This window comes from Pseudoliparis swirei, chromosome 11, assembly GCF_029220125.1.
Source record: "Pseudoliparis swirei isolate HS2019 ecotype Mariana Trench chromosome 11, NWPU_hadal_v1, whole genome shotgun sequence".
Taxonomy (NCBI): Eukaryota; Metazoa; Chordata; class Actinopteri; order Perciformes; family Liparidae; genus Pseudoliparis; species Pseudoliparis swirei.
This window is the reverse complement of record NC_079398.1, coordinates 17,733,392-17,757,076: the sequence shown is the minus strand read 5'-3', so window position 1 is coordinate 17,757,076 and position 23,685 is coordinate 17,733,392. Positions and strand designations below refer to the sequence as shown.

At 44.5% G+C, this 23,685-nt stretch overlaps 1 protein-coding gene across 6 annotated transcripts; it reads left to right on the top strand.

Annotated features, from left to right (window-relative positions):
* Positions 1-173: 173 nt before the first annotated feature.
* Positions 174-22,113, top strand: LOC130201429 (guanine nucleotide-binding protein G(I)/G(S)/G(O) subunit gamma-7). 6 transcript variants are annotated; one of them, XM_056426436.1, is made up of 4 exons: positions 14,773-14,857; positions 16,790-16,869; positions 17,534-17,646; positions 18,260-22,113. In XM_056426436.1, exons 3-4 carry the CDS (start codon positions 17,566-17,568, stop codon positions 18,383-18,385), a joined length of 207 nt encoding a protein of 68 aa, XP_056282411.1. In that variant the 5' UTR covers positions 14,773-14,857; positions 16,790-16,869; positions 17,534-17,565; the 3' UTR covers positions 18,386-22,113. The 6 variants fall into 6 exon arrangements, with proteins under 6 accessions (XP_056282412.1, XP_056282409.1, XP_056282408.1 ...); XM_056426437.1 differs by lacking the exons at positions 14,773-14,857; positions 16,790-16,869 and adding an exon at positions 174-484; XM_056426438.1 differs by lacking the exon at positions 16,790-16,869 and having other exon boundaries at positions 14,781-14,857.
* Positions 22,114-23,685: the final 1,572 nt, after the last annotated feature.

Genomic DNA, 23,685 nt, shown 5'->3' with positions numbered 1-23,685 from the left:
ATTGGAAAGTATAACAAACATTTTGGTTTCGGAAAAGCAATATTGATAAGCACCGTGGCACATTGCCCTGAGTACAACCGTGATAAATCCAAAGCTAAACCAAACAAACGGAATGTTGACGCGGTGCAAGTTTATTATGGCGATATGCCTCCTGTTATCCGGACACATACACCAATGCCCAGGCCCAGTTAATGTGATGGCGGGTGAAGGAGGCTCAAGCACGGCAGATCATGGGAGCAACAACACCCTCCCACAGGCAGGCATGGCCAGCAGAGAACCTGCTGGCTTTACCTGTGTCTCTGCTGAGTCTGCGCGCTCTTGCTGTCCGGGGGCTACGTCGGAGGCCGGGGGCGACTGCGCCGGGCGCAGAGAGTCGGGTGGAAGAGTTGGTGTGGCGGCGATCGATGTCTGGGAGACTCGCGGACGGCTGGGAGGTGATGGACGGCGTTCTGGGAGCCGGGAGCGGAGGGGCGACAGCGGAAAGGTTGGTGTGGCGAAGATCGGTGTGTGGGAGACTCGCGGAAGGCGGGGAGGAGTAGCGACTGTCGGCGTGCCTGGAAGCCGGGAGCGGAGGGGCGACTGCAGAGAGTGGGGCCTATTACCGGCAGGAGTCGGCGTGGAGTGTGCGGTAACTGTGGCGGAACATTCGAGGAAACTCACCCCTGGAGTGTGCGCGAGAGGGGCGGATGAGACACCCGCGCGTAAACCAAGGCACCAAGGTCTGAACCCGGCGATTAGAAAACTGCGCGGATACAAACTGTTTGGAACTGTAATCATGCCCGTGTCCTCTGGGATGCTCATGCAAAACCCAAAGGGCTGTTAGGAGGGCATTTGAACATTCGCAGTCTTCTGCCTAAAATGGACCAAATTAAACATTTATTAGAGGACTCAAACTTGGACTTCCTATGCCTTTCAGAATCATGGCTCCATAAGAACTCGCCCCCTGATGCTTTGAATGTCAATGGTTACTTACAATACATTCAGAAAAGACAGAACAGCTGGCAAAGGTGGAGGTGTAATGCTCTATGTTAAAGAGCATCTAAATTGCAGTCAGATTGAATGGTCAAATGATATTAATTTAGAATGCATTGGCCTGAAGGTGTCATTGTCAACCCAAATGTCTTTTACTATTATCTGCCTTTACAGACCACCATCTTCGAAAATAGACTTCTATGATGCGCTCAATCGCATGCGAAAGGAGTGTGACACTGAAAAGGAGATTATTCTATTGGGTGACCTTAATGTGAACTGGCAGGATAAAACGGGAAGAAAGTCCTTAAAGCGGACAGTTGATAGTCTCAACATGACCCAACTAGTGAATGGCCCCACAAGGATAACGCACTCTTCACAGTCCCAGATTGACCTGATGTTTAGTAACAAGCCAGAAAGAATAACCAAAACCTACAACATGGTAACTGGAATGTCTGACCATAATCTGACTCTGTTAACAAGAAAGCTCTCTAAGAAACGATTTAATATTTCTGCTACTAGACAGTCACACCAATTACGAATTCCTAAAAGTGACCTAAGTGCATTTGAAGATGCTATAAAAGGTATCAATTGGAGTAATCTCCTATCCGGTATAAGTGTGGAGGATGATAGCCAAATATTCCTGTCCACAATCCAGAGCACCATTAGTAGTTTTCTTAAGAAAGCCAAAACAAAACCGAGTCAGAAGAACACACTTCCATGGCTAAATGATGATATTTGGAAGTTAATGAAAGAGCGGGATTACAAACTAAAAGTAGCTCTTAAATCTAAATTGTCAACGGATAGGCAGATATTCACAAAGTTGAGAAACCAAGTGACGAAAGAACTTAGAAAAGCAAAGGCAGATTTTTTTATTAAGATTATTACTGAAGCACAGGGTAATTCCAAATTAATGTGGGAAAATGTACAGAAGATGTCAGGTAAACAAAACAGTAGTTCAATGAAACAGCTTAAAGTTAAGGTAAATGGTTGCCTTACACAAGATGCAACAATCATGTGTCCAGCTTTTAACTCCTATTTTATTGACTCAGTGGAGGCCCTGGCCCCGAGGTCCAGCATCGGCTCAGTTGACCTGCCGCCTGTAGCTGGGGGTGAACCTAGCTTCTCCTTCCTAGAGGTCTCTAATGTTACAGTCAATCGCCTCATGGGCTCTCTCAGGAACTCTAGGGCAAAAGATGTGTATGGTTTAGACAACATGTTCCTTAAGAATCATAAAGACCCACTCGCGCTCCCGATCACCAGTATAATCAATAACACCATTAGGCAATGTGTGTTCCCTAAAGGACGGAAATCAGCCATAATAACACCTATCTTTAAATCAGGTGATAAAACCGATATGACCAACTATCAGCCCATTAGCATCCTCCCAGCTATTTCTAAAATAGCTGAGAAATCCCTAGCAGAGCAACTAATTGAACACCATAACAACTCGCCTTACAAGCTACATCCCATGCAGTTTGGTTTCCGAGCCAAGCACTCCACTGACACAGCCAACTGCTTTCTCCTTGAGAATATAAAGCTTAAAATAGATAAGGGGGGAGTAGTTGGAGCAGTATTTCTTGACCTCAGGAAGGCTTTTGACACAGTTAATCACAATATCCTTATTAGGAAAATGTCAGATTTCAACCTCTCAGCTGAATCTCTAGCATTAATGAAGTCCTACCTGGAGGGAAGAACCCAGTGTGTTAGAGTAGGTGAGGCTGTATCGCCTATGCTGGGATATGAAGTGGGTGTCCCTCAGGGTTCGATTTTGGGACCATTATTATTCAGCCTGTATATAAATGACCTCCCCAGTGTCTGTAAGGGATGTAGTATCCAAATGTACGCTGATGACACAGTGATCTATGTCCATGCAAAAAGCAAAGTTCAGGCTGCACTTCAACTAACTGATACCATGGTCCATGTCTCTGAATGGCTCTCAGATTCCTGTCTACAACTAAATGTCAAAAAGACAGTCTGCATGTTTTTCACAAAGACGGCATGTAACTCACCTGAGCCAGATGTCTATGTCTCTGGTGAGGGCTCCAGATAGTGCCTGAATATAAATACCTAGGTATCTACCTCGACTCAAACCTTTCTTTTAAGAAGCAGGTAAAAAACGTGGCAAAGGTTGTCAGATTTCATTTAATCAATTTCAAATACATAAGAAATAACTTAAACATAGATACTGCAAAACTGTACTTTAACGCAATCATCATTCCATATCTGACCTACTGCTTGACCAGCTGGGTTCAAGCAGGCAGCACCACTCTGAAACCAATTCAAATCCTGCATAAGCAAGCTCTAAAAATACTGAAGCCCAGGAGTTATCACCACTGTGCCATTTTAACTAAATACAGTCTCCTGAACTGGGATAACCTCATTAAACTCGCCAATATGTGTCTCGTTTTTAAAGTTTTTAATGATATGGCTCCTCCCCCACTTGGTGAATTTATTAAACAAAAAACACAGAGTAGCAGACAAACTAGATCTGTGGAGAGAGGCGACTGCGTCATCCCATTTAGGAGGAGTTCTTTTAGTCAGTCTGCCTTTTCAGTGAAAGCAGGACAGCTCTGGAATGCCCTGCCTCTGAATATACGCACTAGCAGAACTTTTTACTCTTTTAAACACGGCCTGAAGAACTGGCTTTTTACCAGTCAGATGTGTGAGCATGAACTGTGACTCCCTCCTCAGTGATTGTGTAAATAATTATTGTTTTTATGTCTGTTTTTTTATTTTATTTTTTAATGATTTTATGAAGAGGCCAGTATTTTATCGTAACCTGTATGTTTACTGCTTTTCTATTATGTTACCGTGTTAACCTCTTACTCCTTTAGTGAAGGCTGTAACATCTGTGTTGTGCACCGACAGATATGCTAGAGAGGTTCATGTCATTTATGTTCGCTTTCTCTCATTCCAGGCTTCCTGATTGTTTTCACCTGTCATCACACCTGTCTCCTATGCTCATCAGTGTCAGCCCCGCCCCTGATTGGTCCCACCTGTGTCTTGTTACCATGTGCTTAAATTCCCCTGTCTCCCAGTGTTCCTTGTCAGTTCGTCTGGTCTTTTGCCATGATCAGGTCGGGTTATGCTGTGCTCTTGAAAAGTTTTTGATCCCTCACTACGTGAGCGCTTTCATTTTGTTCACTGCAGAACCGAAGAATAAAGTAGTTACAAATACTTTATCTCTGTCTCCCGGGTCGTGCAATTGGGTCCTACTTCCTAAGTGTCTGAGTTCGTAACAGAACGAACTGACCACATTATGGACCCAGCCGACCCAAGAACGCTTCACGCCGCTCTGTCAGTACAGGGCGTGACGATTTTTCATCACGAGGAAAGACTGGACAAAGTCAGCCGGGAAATACAAGAGCTGAGAGGACGCCAGGCCGGGTTCAGGAAGAATTATCTACACAGATGCAACAACTGGTTGCCCAAATGAATAATTTTTCACTCATCAACAGACTGCTCCTCCGGTGACGTCATCCACAGCTGAGATTTTGCCTGTCAATACTCCAGCTGACGACCCAGGTCAGGCTGTTTCCTCCCGTTACGGCTGGCTCTTCCGGAGAGATTTTCCGGAGACTCTTCGAATTGCAGAGCCTTTCTGGTACAGTGTGATCTGCATTTCAACACAACCCAGCAGCTTTTTATCTGAGCATGGTAAAGTGGCGTTTATTGTGTCTCATTTAACGGGAAGAGCTGCAGCCTGGGCTACTGCAGAATGGTCTAGAGACACCGAACTATGTTACTCATTGGCCGATTTCATAGAGACTATGAGGCGCATTTTGACCACTCATCGCCTGCTACGGAGGCCAGCAGAAGACTGTTTCAAATACGTCAGCTCAACCGTCAGGTGGTTGATTATGCCATCGAGTTTCGTACAGCAGCAGCGGACAGCGGATGGAATGTTCCGCTCTTCGTGACGCCTTCATGACAGGACTTTCGAACCGATAAAGGACCAGCTGGCTCCACTGGAGACACCCCGGGATCTGGAATCCCTCATCGCTGTGGCCATCCGGATCGATAACCGTCTTCGAAAGAGAGAGGAGCGTCGACGCAACCGAGATGTTATTCCCAGCTTCCAGAATTCGCCTCGGAGGGTCGCGCCGCCAGCGGAGGATTTCAGCTCATGTTACCGGACCATCAGAGGACTACACTTCGAATGACTCCGGTGAACCCATGCAGCTTGGAAGAACCAGGCTTTCTCTGGAGGAGAGGCAGCGCCGTCACGGAGGGTTGCTGTTTCTACTGCGCCAGCCGGGTCATCAACTCGCTTCATGCCCGGGAAAAGATCGTGCTCACCAGTCAAAGGAGGGCGCTGGTGAGCAAGAGTCCGGCAGACTATCCTGCTCGACCTGTTACTCAGGTAGACATTTGTATTAACAATCAGACCATTGACCAGGGTGTGTTAATAGACTCAGGGGCTGACGAAAGCCTTATAGACTGGGGCCTAGTCAAACAGCTAAAAATAAAACTGTCCCGCTATCTCATCCTGTTAGTGCCAGTGCCTTAGACGGCCGCTTGTTGTTCACAGTTACCCATTGCACTGAGCCCATACGGATTACTATAAATAAGGACCATACCGAGAGCATGCAATTTCATATTTTTGAGTCGACTCAGCACCCGATTATTTTGGGGTTTCCTTGGCTGAAGATCCACAATCCTCACATAGACTGGCCTTCAGGAAAGTTAAGGAATGGGGAGAGGATTGTAAGGGCAGGTGTAAACTGCAACCTGTTAATGCACCAACAGACTCTAGTAGGATCATTATAGATCACCCTGACTATCCTGATCTACACAAGGTACCTTCCTGTTACCATGATTTAAAAGAAGCGTTTAACAAGTCTAAAGCCTTGTCGCTACCTCCTCACCGAGATTTTGACTGTCCCATTGATCTCTTACCGAGCCCCCATTCCCAAGGGGAGACTTTACTCGATTTCGAGACCTGAGAGAACAGCAATGGATGAATACATCTCCTCTTCACTCAAATCAGGGATTATCCGTCCTTCATCGTCTCCAGCCGGAGCGGATTCTTTGTGGGAAAGAAAGACGGGTCTCTGAGACCTTGCATAGACTACAGTCCACTAAATGACATTACGGTGAAGAACCGCTATCCTCTGCCACTCATGTCATCTGCTTTTGAACTGCTTCAACGGCCAAGATATTCACCAAGTTGGATTTAAGAAATGCATATCACTTGGTTAGAATAAAACAAGGGATGAGTGGAAGACTGGATTCAACACTCAGAATGGTCACTATGAGTACTTGGTAATGCCTTTTGACTGTGCAATGCACCGCTGTTTTTCAAGCTTTTGTGAATGAGGTTTTGCGGAATTCTTGAATATTTCAGTGTTTGTGTATCTGGATGACATACTGATTTTCTCCCCAGACGCTAAATCTCATGTTAACCATGTCCGCCAAGTTTTGCAGAAACTACTGGATAATCAGCTATATGTCAAGGCAGAGAAGTGCGAGTTCCACACAGAAGAGGTGTCTTTCTTAGGATACATAGTCTCACCTAATCATATCCAAATGGATCCTGCGAAAGTCAGTGCAGTATCCCAGTGGCCCACACCAGACTCCAGGAAAAGGTTCAGCAGTTCCTAGGATTTGCTAACTTCTATAGGAAGTTTATTAGAATTTCAGTTCTGTTGCTGCTCCTCTGCATGTTCTGACTTCTCCTAAGGTTCCCTTCAAGTGGACCCCCCAGGCGGATCTTGCTTTCAAACTTCTCAGAGATAGATTCACATCAGCTCCCATACTCACCATTCCAGATCCCCAGCGCCAGTTTATGGTCGAGGTGGATGCTTCCAATGAGGGAATTGGAGGAGTACTGTCTCAACGTTCTGCAGAAGACAACAAGATGCATCCATGTGCTTACCTGTCGCGAAGTTGACAACGGCAGAGCGGAATTATGACGTGGGAAACAAGGAATTGTTAGCTGTAAAAGCTGCCCTCGAGGAATGGAGACACTGGCTAGAGGGTGCAGAGCAACCGTTTTTAGTCTGGACAGATCACAAGAATCTAGAATATATAAGAAAGGCTAAGCGTCTCAACTCCCGTCAGGCCAGGTGGACACTTTTCTTTAGTAGATTCAACTTCACACTCTCTTTTCGTCCCGGTCTCAGAATCAAAACCCGATGCTTTGTCTCGTCTTTACGATCCCGAACCACTTGCGGTAGAGCCCAAGACCATCCTTCCACTTAACCGGTGATCGGAGCCTTTTCCTGGCAAGTGGAGTCAGACGTTAAAGAGGCAAATGTCATGAATCCAGCGCCTAGCGAGTGTCCCAACAATCTGCTGTTTGTTCCGGAGGCTCTTCACTCCAAGGTCATCCACTGGGCTTTCAGAATCATGGCTCCATAAGAACTCGCCCCCTGATGCTTTGAATGTCAATGGTTACAATACATTCAGAAAAGACAGAACAGCTGGCAAAGGTGGAGGTGTAATGCTCTATGTTAAAGAGCATCTAAATTGCAGTCAGATTGAATGGTCAAATGATATTAATTTGGAATGCATTGGCCTGAAGGTGTCATTGTCAACCCAAATGTCTTTTACTATTATCTGCCTTTACAGACCACCATCTTCGAAAATAGACTTCTATGATGCGCTCAATCGCATGCGAAAGGAGTGTGACACTGAAAAGGAGATTATTCTAGTGAGTGACCTTAATGTGAACTGGCAGGATAAAACGGGAAGAAAGTCCTTAAAGCGGACAGTTGATAGTCTCAACATGACCCAACTAGTGAATGGCCCCACAAGGATAACGCACTCTTCACAGTCCCAGATTGACCTGATTTTTAGTAACAAGAAAGAATAACCAAAACCTACAACATGGTAACTGGAATGTCTGACCATAATCTGACTCTGTTAACAAGAAAGCTCTCTAAGAAACAATTTAATATTTCTGCTACTAGACAGTCACACCAATTACGAATTCCTAAAAGTGACCTAAGTGCATTTGAAGATGCTATAAAAGGTATCAATTGGAGTAATCTCCTATCCGGTATAAGTGTGGAGGATGATAGCCAAATATTCCTGTCCACAATCCAGAGCACCATTAGTAGTTTTCTTAAGAAAGCCAAAACAAAACCGAGTCAGAAGAACACACTTCCATGGCTAAATGATGATATTTGGAAGTTAATGAAAGAGCGGGATTACAAACTAAAAGTAGCTCTTAAATCTGAATTGTCAACGGATAGGCAGATATTCACAAAGTTGAGAAACCAAGTGACGAAAGAACTTAGAAAAGCAAAGGCAGATTTTTTTATTACGATTATTACTGAAGCACAGGGTAATTCCAAATTAATGTGGGAAAATGTACAGAAGATGTCAGGTAAACAAAACAGTAGTTCAATGAAACAGCTTAAAGTTAAGGTAAATGGTTGCCTTACACAAGATGCAACAATCATGTGTCCAGCTTTTAACTCCTATTTTATTGACTCAGTGGAGGCCCTGGCCCCGAGGTCCAGCATCGGCTCAGTTGACCTGCTGCCTGTAGCTGGGGGTGAACCTAGCTTCTCCTTCCTAGAGGTCTCTAATGTTACAGTCAATCGCCTCATGGGCTCTCTCAGGAACTCTAGGGCAAAAGATGTGTATGGTTTAGACAACATGTTCCTTAAGAATCATAAAGACCCACTCGCGCTCCCGATCACCACTATAATCAATAACACCATTAGGCAATGTGTGTTCCCTAAAGGATGGAAATCAGCCATAATAACACCTATCTTTAAATCAGGTGATAAAACCGATATGACCAACTATCAGCCCATTAGCATCCTCCCAGCTATTTCTAAAATAGCTGAGAAATCCCTAGCAGAGCAACTAATTGAACACCATAACAATTCGCCTTACAAGCTACATCCCATGCAGTTTGGTTTCCGAGCCAAGCACTCCACTGACACAGCCAACTGCTTTCTCCTTGAGAATATAAAGCTTAAAATAGATAAGGGGGGAGTAGTTGGAGCAGTATTTCTTGACCTCAGGAAGGCTTTTGACACAGTTAATCACAATATCCTTATTAGGAAAATGTCAGATTTCAACCTCTCAGCTGAATCTCTAGCATTAATGAAGTCCTACCTGGAGGGAAGAACCCAGTGTGTTAGAGTAGGTGAGGCTGTATCGCCTATGCTGGGATATGAAGTGGGTGTCCCTCAGGGTTCGATTTTGGGACCATTATTATTCAGCCTGTATATAAATGACCTCCCCAGTGTCTGTAAGGGATGTAGTATCCAAATGTACGCTGATGACACAGTGATCTATGTCCATGCAAAAAGCAAAGTTCAGGCTGCACTTCAACTAACTGATACCATGGTCCATGTCTCTGAATGGCTCTCAGATTCCTGTCTACAACTAAATGTCAAAAAGACAGTCTGCATGTTTTTCACAAAGACGGCATGTAACTCACCTGAGCCAGATGTCTATGTCTCTGGTGAGGGCTCCAGATAGTGCCTGAATATAAATACCTAGGTATCTACCTCGACTCAAACCTTTCTTTTAAGAAGCAGGTAAAAAACGTGGCAAAGGTTGTCAGATTTCATTTAATCAATTTCAAATACATAAGAAATAACTTAAACATAGATACTGCAAAACTGTACTTTAACGCAATCATCATTCCATATCTGACCTACTGCTTGACCAGCTGGGCTCAAGCAGGCAGCACCACTCTGAAACCAATTCAAATCCTGCATAAGCAAGCTCTAAAAATACTGGATCAGAAGCCCAGGAGTTATCACCACTGTGCCATTTTAACTAAATACAGTCTCCTGAACTGGGATAACCTCATTAAACTCGCCAATATGTGTCTCGTTTTTAAAGTTTTTAATGATATGGCTCCTCCCCCACTTGGTGAATTTATTAAACAAAAAACACAGAGTAGCAGACAAACTAGATCTGTGGAGAGAGGCGACTGCGTCATCCCATTTAGGAGGAGTTCTTTTAGTCAGTCTGCCTTTTCAGTGAAAGCAGGACAGCTCTGGAATGCCCTGCCTCTGAATATACGCACTAGCAGAACTTTTTACTCTTTTAAACACGGCCTGAAGAACTGGCTTTTTACCAGTCAGATGTGTGAGCATGAACTGTGACTCCCTCCTCAGTGATTGTGTAAATAATTATTGTTTTTATGTCTGTTTTTTTATTTATTTTATTTTATTTTTTAATGATTTTATGAAGAGGCCAGTATTTTATCGTAACCTGTATGTTTACTGCTTTTCTATTATGTTACCGTGTTAACCTCTTACTCCTTTAGTGAAGGCTGTAACATCTGGCCACAGGGACCAAAGCTGAAATTTAGCCTCAGCTAACGTTAACACATTTACCCATGGGTTGATTAATGTGTACGGTCCCTGTACAAATAAATAAATAAATGAAATGAAATGAAAATGTGTAAATGGGGTTTATAATATTTGGTCATGATTTGAAGAAAGAGAGAGAGAGAGAGATGTATTTGCCTACACTCTTAACACTCTAACATCTGCTTGGGGAGGCTGCGCGCTCAGCACTGTTGCCATGGAGACGCCGACGTGTGGTGTGTGACGTGTGGTGTGACGTGCGGCGTGTGGACGGAGGAACATCGCGACGTGGCATTAGGTTTCCGGGGCCGCCGCCGGAGTGCATAACCACGTGGAACAACACGAAGCGTCTCACCCCCCTGAGGGCCACGCGGCGAATCCACAATGAGACGATGTGCTCGCGCGTGCATGTGCAAAACACACACGCGCAGAGACGCGCACATGCACACGTGTACGTGCTTTGGGAAAGTCTGTGCACGGCAGCTCATGCAGGGACCCAAAAAAATGAAGAACACGAAGTGTGTGTGCGGTGTCTCTCTATGTGTGTGTGTGTGTGTGTGTGTGTGTGTGTGTGTGTGTGTGTGTGTGTGTGTGTGTGTGTGTGTGTGTGTGTGTGTGTGTGTGTGGGTGTGCGTGTGTGTCACTCCCTGTCAGTGCAGATTATCTGTTAGTCGTGACCCGTGGGCCTCCCACCCCTCATGTTTTAGAGCCCTACTGTAATCTACTGTAACCCCACCGCCTCCTCTCCAAGACCCACGGAGAGGGGGGGGAGGGGGGGGGGGATGAAGGAGGGAGGAAAAAAAGAAGGTGAAGAAAATGAAATGGAGCAATCTCTCATCAGCATGACGTCATACGTCAGTGGAAATGAGGCCGCTGCGGACTTCACCGCTGTGAGTTATTAATAGATCTCATGGTTATAGCAGCTCATGGATTCCACACAGCGTGCACGGTGCACGAGCTCGCCGTGGCTGTAGATGTGTGTGTGCGCGCGTCCGAGAAAAGAAAGATGGAGGGTAACAATAAGTCCCCTTGCGACCAAGTTCATCCACGCGACGCATGCGCACGGAGGAGTGGACTATATAGCAGCTCCGTGGGAGCGGAGGATGCGTGCTTGCGCCGGGTCTGCGGAGGAATAGCGGCAAACCGGCCCACCAGGCAACCCGGAGTGCACGCGGTAACTATACAGAAGGGGAAAGGGCGCCACTGTGTGGCGAGCAGCGCAGTGGAGACGAAGCTCCACGTAAACAGCAGCGTCCTGCAGGCAGGGATGGATTAACCAACGGGCCTACCGGGCCCAGGCCCAGGGGCCCATGAGCTCAGGGGGTCCCTGGGCCTGAGCCTCCGCGCGTGACGTCGCTGTGATTACCTTCGCATTGAAAATGCCGGAAGGTTATGTTTTGATCGCCGTGTATTTATTTATTTATTTATTTATTTATTTGTATGCGTGTTATTCGCAAAACTAAAAAAGTATTGAACCGAATCGCATGAAATTTGGTGGGATGATTGTTTATTATCCGGGGACCAGTTGATTAGATTTTGGGATCGATCGGGTCAAAGGTCAAAGGTCATAAACAGGTCAAAATCTTTCGCAGAACTCAAAAAGTATTGAACCGAATCGCATGCAATTTGATGGGATGATTGTTTATTATCCGGGGACCAGTTGATTAGATTTTGGGATCGATCGGGTCAAAGGTCAAAGGTCATGAACAGGTCAAAATCTTTCGCAAAACTCAAAAAGTATTGAACCGAATCGCATGAAATTTGGTGGGATGATTGTTTATTATCCGGGGACCAGTTGATTAGATTTTGGGATCGATCGGGTCAAAGGTCAAAGGTCATGAACAGGTCAAAATCTTTCGCCGAACTCACAAAGTATTGAACCGAATCGCATGAAATTTGGTGGGATGATTGTTTATTATCCGGGGACCAGTTGATTAGATTTTGGGATCGATCGGGTCAAAGGTCAAGATTTTGGGATCGATCGGGTCAAAGGTCAAGGTCAAAGGTCATGAACAGGTCAAAATGTTCTTGAATCGCATGAAATTTGGTGGGATGATTGTTTATTATCCGGGGACCATTTGATTAGATTTTGGGATCAATCGGGTCAAAGGTCAAGGTCAAGGTCATGGAAAGGTCAAACTCTTTTTTTACCATAGCACGATACATTTTTGTCCAATTGGCATGCAACTAATGCCAAAATGTTCATAATTCAATGCCCAATCTTGTGATATGCGAAGGTATGCACTCTACCGAGTGCCCATTCTAGTTAACATTGTATTGATATGAATATGATGATATGACACGATGCGCCGTAGCCGGTATATGCTAGGCTTAAGTCATTCATGTCAGTAACAGGGCCCCAATAGTCCTACTGAGGGATGGATTACCGAACGAGCCTACCGGCACCAGGGGCCCATGAGCTCAGGGGGCCCCTAATCCAGAGCCTCTGCGTGAAGTAGCTGTTATTACCTTTGCATTGAAAATGCCGGAAGGTTATGTTTTGATCGCCGTGTATTTATTTATTTATTTATTTATTTATTTATTTGTATGCGTGTTATTCGCAAAACTCAAAAAGTATTGAACCGAATCGCATGAAATTTGGTGGGATGATTGTTTATTATCCGGGGACCAGTTGATTAGATTTGGGATCGATCGGGTCAAAGGTCAAAGGTCATAAAGAGGTCAAAATCTTTCGCAGAACGCAAAAAGTATTGAACCGAATCGCATGCAATTTGATGGGATGATTGTTTATTATCCGGGGACCAGTTGATTAGATTTTGGGATCGATCGGGTCAAAGGTCAAAGGTCATGAACAGGTCAAAATCTTTCGCAAAACTCAAAAAGTATTGAACCGAATCGCATGAAATTTGGTGGGATGATTGTTTATTATCCGGGGACCAGTTGATTAGATTTTGGGATCGATCGGGTCAAAGGTCAAAGGTCATGAACAGGTCAAAATCTTTCGCAGAACTCAAAAAGTATTGAACCGAATCGCATGAAATTTGGTGGGATGATTGTTTATTATCCGGGGACCAGTTGATTAGATTTTGGGATCGATCGGTTCAAAGGTCAAGGTCAAAGGTCATGAACAGGTCAAAATGTTCTTGAATCGCATGAAATTTGGTGGGATGATTGGTTATTATCCGGGGACCATTTGATTAGATTTTGGCATCAATCGGGTCAAAGGTCAAGGTCAAGGTCATGGAAAGGTCAAACTCTTTTTTTACCATAGCACGATACATTTTTCTCCAATTGGCATGCAACTAATGCCAAAATGTTCATAATTCAATGCCCAATCTTGTGATATGCGAAGGTATGCACTCTACCGAGTGCCCATTCTAGTTAACTTTGTATTGATATGATGATATGACACGATGCGCCATAGCCGGTATATGCTAGGCTTAAGTCATTCATGTCATGGTCATATAATTCGCGTTATGTTGTCTGCTCAGCTCCGGTATCGTTGTTCCATACGGACTGTTTTGTTAGCGATGTAAAAAAATAAATTATATATATATTTTTTTGCGGGTGGGGGGGGGGGGGCCCTTGACACGTCCAGGCCCAGGGGCCCGTGGTTTCTTAATCCGTCCATGCCTGCAGGTTGCATTTGCATCGAGGTAAAGTTGTGAAATATTACTTATTGTGGGCATATTTTATTAAGCAGTATAGTCAAAAAGTATATGGATATATATTTAGGATCGTGCACTACAATATTGATGATGAGGGAAATCTAAATTAAATAAATGAAATGAAAATACTTTGTATGTCCATTCGTTAATCGTGCAGAAATAAGAGTTTTACAGAGAAACACATATCAAGTTTAAACATCATGTTATATTACAATCAGTATCGACGAGAACAAAATATTAAGCATTTAGTATAAGGCTCATCGAACATGTTAAAGGTGTTAATTTAATTGCAGATGCAAAGAAAATATGCAGGCACATTTGATCTATTTGAATATTGTCATGCAATCTGAGCTATAATTAATATTAGACACATTTATCAGAAATAAATTAGCTTTACGTCATTGTTACGACAGATCATGGTTTCAAAATAAGAGGTTTTAGGGAATCGAGCAATAAATATATAATTTTTACTTGCTTTTTAAATATAGACATATGTGTGCACAATGAGAGCAGGCAGAGACAAATACATGTTTTTATTCATCCAGGTGTTACCACATCGACACTTAATTATGAGTGCTGTAAAAGCCTTGAGTCCTGATGGGGTCCTCCAACTTAAAATAATATATATATATATATATATATATATATATATATATATATATATATATATTGAAAACATATTCTAACTCGTATTGGTGCGTTCAGGCACCCATAATGAATGCTGAATGTTGAATGTGGATGTTTTGTATTTGGGTTAAAGGTGCTGCCACCGGATCAGATGGAGTGAGGAAGAAGGAGAGAGGGGGGGAGGAAGGGAGGAGGAGTAAGGGGACCAGAGGAGTGGACACACAGTGGTAGCGGAGGGGGAGGCGTTTGGTTCGGCGGAGACGGGGAGTGCACGAGGAGAGAGCGCGTGAGGAACCGGCGAATCTGGCCCTTTAAATCACCGACACGGCGCTGCATTCCGAGGTGAGTTTGGAGATAATTCGGATATTTTGTCTTCTTCCTTTTACTCATGTTATAATAACCGTGACAAGCCCCCGGGGCTTCTCCTCACCACCGAGGGCGGACGGGCTGCGGCTGGAGAGGGGGGGGGGCTTCATCACGAATCCGGTTTTCCCCAGCCTCTTTGCCGGCATGAGAGGGAAGGGGAGCCCCCCCCCCCCATGTACGTGTTGAAGTGGACTCACCGTGTGCCGAGCAATTTGCATAATAGCGGAACATAAAGGCTCGCGCTCCGGTCATGGTCGCGGGGTGGTTTATTATAGTAGCTCCCTCAAAACATGTTACCACCCCATGTCCACGTCTTCACTGGGGGAGACACGTCTCTGATTTTGAGGGTATATGCGCGTGTGTGTGCGTGTCTGTCTGTGTGTGTGTGTGTGTAGAGAGAGAGGGGGGACATGCTGTTCTCTCCATCAAAATGCCCGCATTGTGTTCACACGGCGGAGCGGCGGGCAGGGCCTCCGGCAGAGGGACTTGCATGGAGGGGATCCGTGCACTGCGGGCCGCGGGCCGCGCGCAGAGGATCGATATACGCATCGGTTGGGGACATTGTCGCGTGACATTGTGTGCGTGCGCATGCTGGCTGACCTGCGGCACTGCATGTGTGTGTGTGTGTGTGTGTGTGTGTGTGTGTGCGTGTGCGTGTGTTAAGGTGTTGTCAACGTGAAGGAGGAGAGAAAGATGTGACATAAGGGGCAGAAACTTGCAGCTTCCATAAAGCAGAGTGTGAGAATCTGCGCGCGCACTCGGTTTATAAAGTCACTGCAAAAAAAAGAGTTTGAGGAAATATGAAATGATGAATCTCTGAATGTTCACGCTAAAAAACGGAATGCATGAAGTTGTATGGAAGGTCCAACAGCTTGTAAACAAAAAGTATGAATGGGCTGTCAGCTCGTCTCAATGTGTGCAGGAGGGGTTGACAACAACAACAACAACTCCTTCATTGAGCTTACTGAATGTGTCCTTGTGAGTGGCTGTTGTTCATATGCATATTAATATACAACTAATCAGGACGTTTACACACTCTCCTCCTATTGGGCGGTGAGCATGTTGGGTTAAAGGTTAACGGTAAACTATAACTCAATCATAAAGTAATTTAAGAGCCGTTCAGTTTGACTATTCAAAGCACCTTTTTGGTCGTAAAGTTCAATATTTAAATAAAAAAGTTACCCGTGTGATAATTATCTTATATAGTGTTTATATAACGTAATTAACATGACAGTTACATCGCCGCATGTCTTCCTCAAAACAAGACTTCAACAGTATGGACACGCCCACTGTGTTCTCCAGAGAGAGAGAGAGCTGAAAGAAAAATGAAAACCCTCCAAAATTCGGTCATTTTGTCTCTGAAGGTCCAGTTTGATGGGATTAGGATTAATATCAGGATTTATAATGATAGAGTTAGCTGGGAGACAATCAAATACATGTCAGAAGTATGATAATACAATGTGTGTGCAGAGACCAAGAGAGAGATCATCCCACCATATTCACTCCTCTCTCTCAATCTCACACACACTCACACACACACACACACACACACACACACACACACACACACACACACACCGACAAAAGCCCTAATTACAGACATCAATCTCTGAGCTACTCCGCAGTCGGAGTAATTAAAGCAGAGCTCTCCTCCGGGGAAAGAGAGAGAGAGAGAGAGAGAGAGACCGAGTCACATAGAGGACAATGTCCGACCACCCGGCTGGTGCTTTGTGAAGAAGAATGAAACAGTGACGATGGATCGTGGTCGTGTGAATACTCAGGCTGACGATGAGTTGAGTCCTTGGTGTCATCCATGCAGCCTCTGGTAGCATCGTCATGACAACATGAGCCCGGTACAGCTTGTAACCCGTTTACCTGTGTCCGTCTCACCTGCTCGGCCTCCTGCAGAACTCATATGACCTCAGCCTCAGGCCAGCTCCGTGGTTTTGACTTGGCGACCATCCTATAGGCCGTCGGCCATCAGCCAGGTAACGACACACACTCTGCTGACTGTATTGTGATCATATTCACAGTCACCTCACTGTGGCGCTATATATACATATATATATGTATATATACATATATATATGTATAGATACATATATATGTACTAGGGCTGTGAAATGATTACAATTTTTAATCAGATTAATCACAGGTTTCTGTGGATTAATCATGATTAATCACATATATACATTCAGGGTTTTTCCTGGGTCAAAATGGGTCTTCGGTGCTCCAAAAATAATGTTGGTGCGCTGCGCACGCACCGTCTGTTCGTTGAGTGAGTGATCAGCAGCTGGCCGCTCGGTCCATTCGCGCACCTCACAGTTGCGTATTGATCAGACAAGAAGACACGCTTATCAACTCCAGTGTTTCCCCTCCTATTATAACAGGGGGAAATCTCCACCCGTCACCCTGTAATTTTCGTCTACCCCCCCCCCGTCAACAATTCTCGGCTCGCGCGACAGAGCGATGCGCGCGCCGGCATCGAAGCTCTGCGGCGACCGCGATCGACATATCGTTATTTTTCACAGAACTAATATGTACAGTATATATATATACATACATACATCTATTTATATATTAATGAAATCCTCCATCATTGTCTGCATTGCAAACACTTTCTCTCTCTCTCTCTCTCTCCCCCCCTCACAGTTTTCTCCGGTGGTGTATTCTGATGGATCAGTATGTCGACATCAAATAACGTCGCCCAGGCCAGGAAGCTGGTGGAGCAGCTGAGGATCGAGGCGGGAATCGAACGCATTAAGGTAGAGGACGACATGATGTCCACTTCCACTCATCCTCTCCTCCGTAACTACATCCCCCTCTCCCTTCCTCTCTCTCCCTCTTTCCCGCTCCCTCTCTCTCCCCCTCCCTCTCTATCCACCCCCCATCTCTCTCCCCCTCTCTCCCTTTTTCTCTCCCTCGCTCTCCCTCCCTCTCTTTCTCTCCACCCCCCCTCTCTCCCCCTCCCTCCTTCTCTCTCTCCCTCTCTCTACACCCCACCTCTCTCCCTTTCTCTCCCTTTTTCTCTTCCTCCCTCTCTCCCTCTCTATCCTCCCCCATCTCTCTCCCTCTCTCCTTTTCTCTCCCCGCCTCCCTCCTCCTCTCTCTCTCCACCCCCCTCCCTCCCCCACCCTCCTTCTCTCTCTCCCTCTCTCTACACCCCCCCTCTCTCCCTTTCTCTTCCTCCCTCTCCTCCCCTCTCTCCATACCTCTCTCTCCATCCCCCACTCTCCCTCCCTCTCTCCACCCCCACCACTCTCTCTCCTTCCTCTCTCCTCTCTATCCACCCCCACCCCTCTCTCTCTCCTTCCCTCTCTCCCTCTCTCTCCACCCCCCGCTGTCTTCCTCCCTCTCTCCCCCCCTCTCTCCCCACAGGTTTCCAAAGCGTCGGCGGAGCTGATGAGTTACTGTGAGCATCACGCTCGTAGCGACCCTCTGCTGGTTGGGGTGCCGACCTCCGAGAACCCCTTCAAGGACAAGAAGCCCTGCATCATCCTATAGCTCCTCCTGCCACACACACACACACACACTTCAATGCACACGCACACATACAATCCCAAAATAGCCTCTCTGGAAAAAGCGCCATACCCCGGAGCCACCGCCAGGGGGCAGGTATCTGGTCCTCTCTGCAGTGTCAGCATAGAGTTGAGATCCAAGGTGCTTTTGGTCATATTTACTTTATGCTGGTGAAATAACTACCAAGTGCAAACTTAACTTTAAATAGGGATTTGGACATTAAACGAGTCGTTTCTTTTGTCATGAAACGAGTGGGTTTGGGGGTCAGCAGTGCCATATAGGCACGAGGTGGGAGGATGCATATGGGCGGTATCGGTGCCAAACACGACCCGGCGTCCCATTGAAAGCTCAATAAGAACAACGGAAAAAATAGAGAACCTTTAAAAGAAGGTCTGAGAGCTTTGCCCGCCGACCGGCCTGTGCATGGTGATTTTGGAGCGAGTGGCCTTTGCCTTTTTAAATCGGGCGAGCATGTTCCCCGCCCCAAACCTATTGCGTCAGACCTTCTCTTTGCCTTCACCCTCCAAGGAAGTCACCTCTCATCTGCAACAGGAAGTCACCTCTCACCTGCAACAGGAAGTCACCTCTCTGATCATCTCTTACCTGTGAGGGGAACAACCGCTCTAGACCTCCAGCTATCGACCCTGGACGTGTACCTGACGTTTTTATTCAGAAGTTTCCCTGTTTGTGAACTTAAATGTAGGTTTTTGATGTATTTTGTTGAAGCGTTATTTGACAGACGAGATAAATGTTGTTTTATTTGTTTATTAGAATTTTGCTTTGACATCTGGACCCCTGCTGAGCAGCGTCAGTGACAGTATGGCTGCCCACTAGGTTCTGAAGCTGAAGGCTCTCTCGTTGTGCTTGACCCTGAAAGAGGGCGGGGCTGACCTCACCCCGAGGACTGGCGTGCATGACGCCGGCTGGAGGAGGAAACCCAAAAGTAAAAAGTTAAATTATAAATGAGATATTTATATTTCTCACTTTCTCCGCTTATGTTTGATTCGCATTTTGTATTAAGTTAATGGTGTATCTCTCTCCTCCTCTCCCTAGAGGTATATTCTGTTGGATTGGGTCGTGTGTTCATAATAATTATTGCTTTAAATCAGAATACAGACGTATCTGACACATTTAACATGTCCAGTCTCCCCAGTCGATAAGCTGAGCTCAAACTGGTCAGTTACTGTTCTCTCCCGTCCTCCTCTCCTCCTCCACGCCCCTCCTCCTCTCTGACAAACCAAGCTTGATTGTAAAGCTGAAGCTGAGTAATGAGAAAAAAATGAAATCAAGAGAAACAAACTTAAATGTATAAACTTTCTTTCAGACATGTGCAGAAGTTGAAGAGTAGCTGTTTGTTTTTGTTTTTATAACATTTTTTAATGAGTTTCTTCTTGGAGTCCATGGAACCCAGTCAGTTTAGTACTAATTATACCCTGTACATTTAATTTTAATTTTTTTACTGTAAGTACTACTTATTTAAGATGACTTCATTTCCTTTTCATTTTTAGTTTTTCTTGAGGCTGGTTTTCACCATCAATACAAATATAAGAATTACACCTGATGAGGTTTTAGGGTTGTTTCTTGTGAAAGGATCAAATAACATCGGACCTCATTCTAGGAAGAAAAATAAATAAACCAGCCTCCTGATCTATCCTATAACATCTTGGGCCAACTCATTTGTCAGCGATGCATTTGTACAGTGACGAGCAGGGCGGCGACTTACTGGCTGCTGATTGACTGCTCCTCTGTTCACTAATCACTACGTCAACATGAGCCACCTGCTGCTTTGACTTCTAGGAATTATTTGCATGTGCACACAGTTTCAAAAGCACACCCACTTTGAATACGTCGGGGGTATCTTTAGTCCTAAAAGTGTCTTTTTTCTCCCCTCACTCAAAAATTGAAATCTCAGTTTGTTAACTTTAACTTTAAATGGAATAGTTTGGGAAGTATTCTCACGCGCGCGTATTATAAATGAAAAGATTGACACTGATGTTGTCATGTTTGTGTGGTAAATATGAGGCTATTTTTTAAGTTTAAAGAAACAATTCTCTTAATTAATATTGTTGTGAAGTTTATTTTTTACCAGATATATATATATATATATTTATTTATAAAAAATAAACTTTACAATGCTAACAATTCTGTCTATATACAGCTGCCTGTTGGGTTACCTCAGCTTAGCTTAATGACAACAGGGGTTAACGGTTAGCCTGTCCCTGTCCACAGGTGTCAACATCAAAATATAAAGCACCTTTTTAAAGCACATAGTTAACACTTTATTTAAATGTCATTAGATTCATCTGTGTGGAAAGTTAAATGGACAAGTTGCCTTTAATTATGTTGAGCTTAAGAGGTGCTGGTATTACCTTTGGACGATGCCAGGCTTTAAAAGTTACCCACTTCACGTCGTTATGCTAAGCTACGCTAACGTGTGTGTGTGTGTGTGTGTGTGTGTGTGTGTGTGTGTGTGTGTGTGGGTGCTGAGGGCTAGTGTTTGGCGGCCGAGGGATGATTTGGCAGAGCAGTAGGCAAGAGAACAGAAAATAGAGATGCACATAATTGCTACATGTGTATTAGTGAGTCACAGTGTAACACACACACATGTACACACAGTGTGTAAGACTCTGCATGGCGACCTGCAGAGCATCACATAATAATAGTTACAGTGATGCAGCACTAACCCCAAACAACCCACAAAGGTGGCGGCTAGTTAGCATAGCTTAGCTTAGCTTAAAGCCCGGAAGCAGGGGCAGACAGCGAGCTTGGCTCTCTCCAAAGGTAACTCACCTGTCACCTTTAAGGCTCACCAGGGTACAGGTGATACCTTAGTCTGGCCGCTGTCGCTAGGCAACAGAGGCTCCATGTTTCTAGTTCTTACACTAAACTAAGCTAACCGCGGCTACTGTAGCTTCATATTTATCAAACCTACAAGAAAGGGGTTCAATCTTCTCATCAAATCTCTCAGTTATTACTCCATTACGAGTATTTACCATAAATGGAAAACTATTCCTTTTTTAAATTAAAATAAATCCGTTTTATCATCAACCTGACTTGAATGAATGGTGAACAGCTAAAGTCAAAGAGGATGACAACTGCAGAGGAATCGCACAACATAAAACAAGCATAAACACACACACACACACACTGATGTTATCCTGGAGATGTCTGATAAATGTCGTTTTTTTATTTTATTAAATCATTATGGGTTTTTTTATCGTTCCATGGCTGGTTGGGCTTTAAATCTGAGGTTTGTGCGATTGGTTGGTTGTTAGTTTGCCTTATAGTGGCGTATGTTGTGTTGACGCTGGTCCCGGATCAGCAGAATGAACTGTGCTGAAGTCAAAATACATCGAGATGGAAATCCACTTGTTGTGTGACACAAAGTGTGCAGTGAAAGTGAAATTATTTTCAGGTTGAGGTGAGAGAGCTGAGGCTCCTCATTGGTGGACTGTGAAATCAAAACGTCACTGAATCGACTCATCATGTTGTGTTCCTCTCTCCCGTGTATGCATATGTATGTGTATACGTATCTTTTTAGCCTTTGATTGATTATGAAGAAAATATATATATTTATATTTTTTTGTAACCGTTCTCTGATGTGCCATAACTCATGTTTTTTCTTGCACACTGTTAATATTTTGTCGATATTGCTGTTAAAAAAAAGACAATATTGAAAAGTAGATCATGTTAATAAAAAGATGATATTATAACACACGCGCTCTCGTGTAACTGTTATGCCGTGGACATATGCTAATTATTACAATTTCACACAAATGTTAGATCGGATAAAATAATGAAGTGATGACATTTTGGACAAACATGGATTCATTTATTTTTTCTTCTGTGCTCTGAATAGGAAGGTATGATTTTAAAAAAAAATTCTATGCACATATACCCACATGCTCCCTTGGTACATATGCAAAGATGAATACGTGTTGCACCAAGCAGACAAAACAAAGAACTGAGTAAACAAAGAGCATAACTAAAGCCTCGGGTCAGTTGACATGAATATAATTATTACAAGGCACTTATTCATCAGCCAAGGGTCACCTACAAGTTTCAAAACATGGCCTCCCGGCCTCCGAAATCCCTCAGGCAGTCGAAGCCAATCAGATCGAGGGAGGGCGGTCCCCCCTTCGCTAGCCACGCCCACATTGTTCAGCTGATAGCAAACAAACGGGAAGTCCATGTGCCTTGAATGTTCCCTCTCTGCTGCTGCTGTTGTTGTTTTGCAGTCAGAAAAAAGTGCTCAGACATGTGAGAGCAGAGGGGGTGGAGCCCGGAAGCAAAACAAGAGAGAGAGTGAGGGGGGGAGGGGCAAGCAAGAGGGAGGAGGATGGGGGGGGGGGGTGAACTGCTCGTGCATGAACATCTTGCTATTCATGTAGTTGTCACACCGCAGCATGTTGAGTGTGGAGTTGAGGTCTATGAGCCCTCTGCAAGAACATGCATTCACGGGCTGGGCGTCCAACGTGTGCACGACAACAATGCACTGGGAAAGGAATTTGGATATTCAAGTTCAAGTTGTGTGTGTGTGTGTGTGTGTGTGTGTGTGTGTGTGTGTGTGTGTGTGTGTGTGTGTGTGTGTGTGTGTGTGTGTGTGTGGACTGCTGGCCCCTCCCCCTTGGCTTCTCCAGGAGAAAGTGGGTCTGCATCAGCTCGCTTTGCCTGTTTGTTTGCAGCACAAAGAGTTTCTGTCTCCACCCGTCTCTCTCTCTCTTTCTCTCTCTCTCTCTCTCTCTCTCTCACACACACACTACACCACCAACAAAGAAGACTATTTTCCATTGCTCCGACCCCAAAATGCTGGAGTTGTGCAACTTGGCCGCTTCGTGCATGCAAAACATGGCGTTTGTCTTGAACATGAAGTTATTGATGTGCAAAACAATTATGAATACAATAATTTATTGACTTGAGCACAACATGACACCTTAAATAACTAAAACACACACTAAGATACAATCAATAAATTACTTGTTCATATTGTTATAAACGCCGTTTGATCCAAATAAACACAAAAAATATCTGAATACACAGAAATATTGACTATTTTGCAGTAAAATATTACATACACTACCGTTCAAAAGTTTGGGATCACCCAGACAATTTCGTGTTTTCCATGAAAACTCACACTTTTATTTATCAAATGAGTTGCAAAATGTATAGAAAATATAGTCAAGACATTGACAAGGTTAGAAATAATGATTTGTATTTGAAGTATTAATTCTTTTCTTCAAACTTTGCTTTCGTCAAAGAATGCTCCTTTTGCAGCAATTACAGCA

Coding starts and splice junctions, on each gene's coding strand:
- LOC130201429 (XM_056426433.1), top strand. CDS start 197: ATGGCGGGTGAAGGAGGCTCAAGCACGGCAGATCATGGGAGCAACAAC.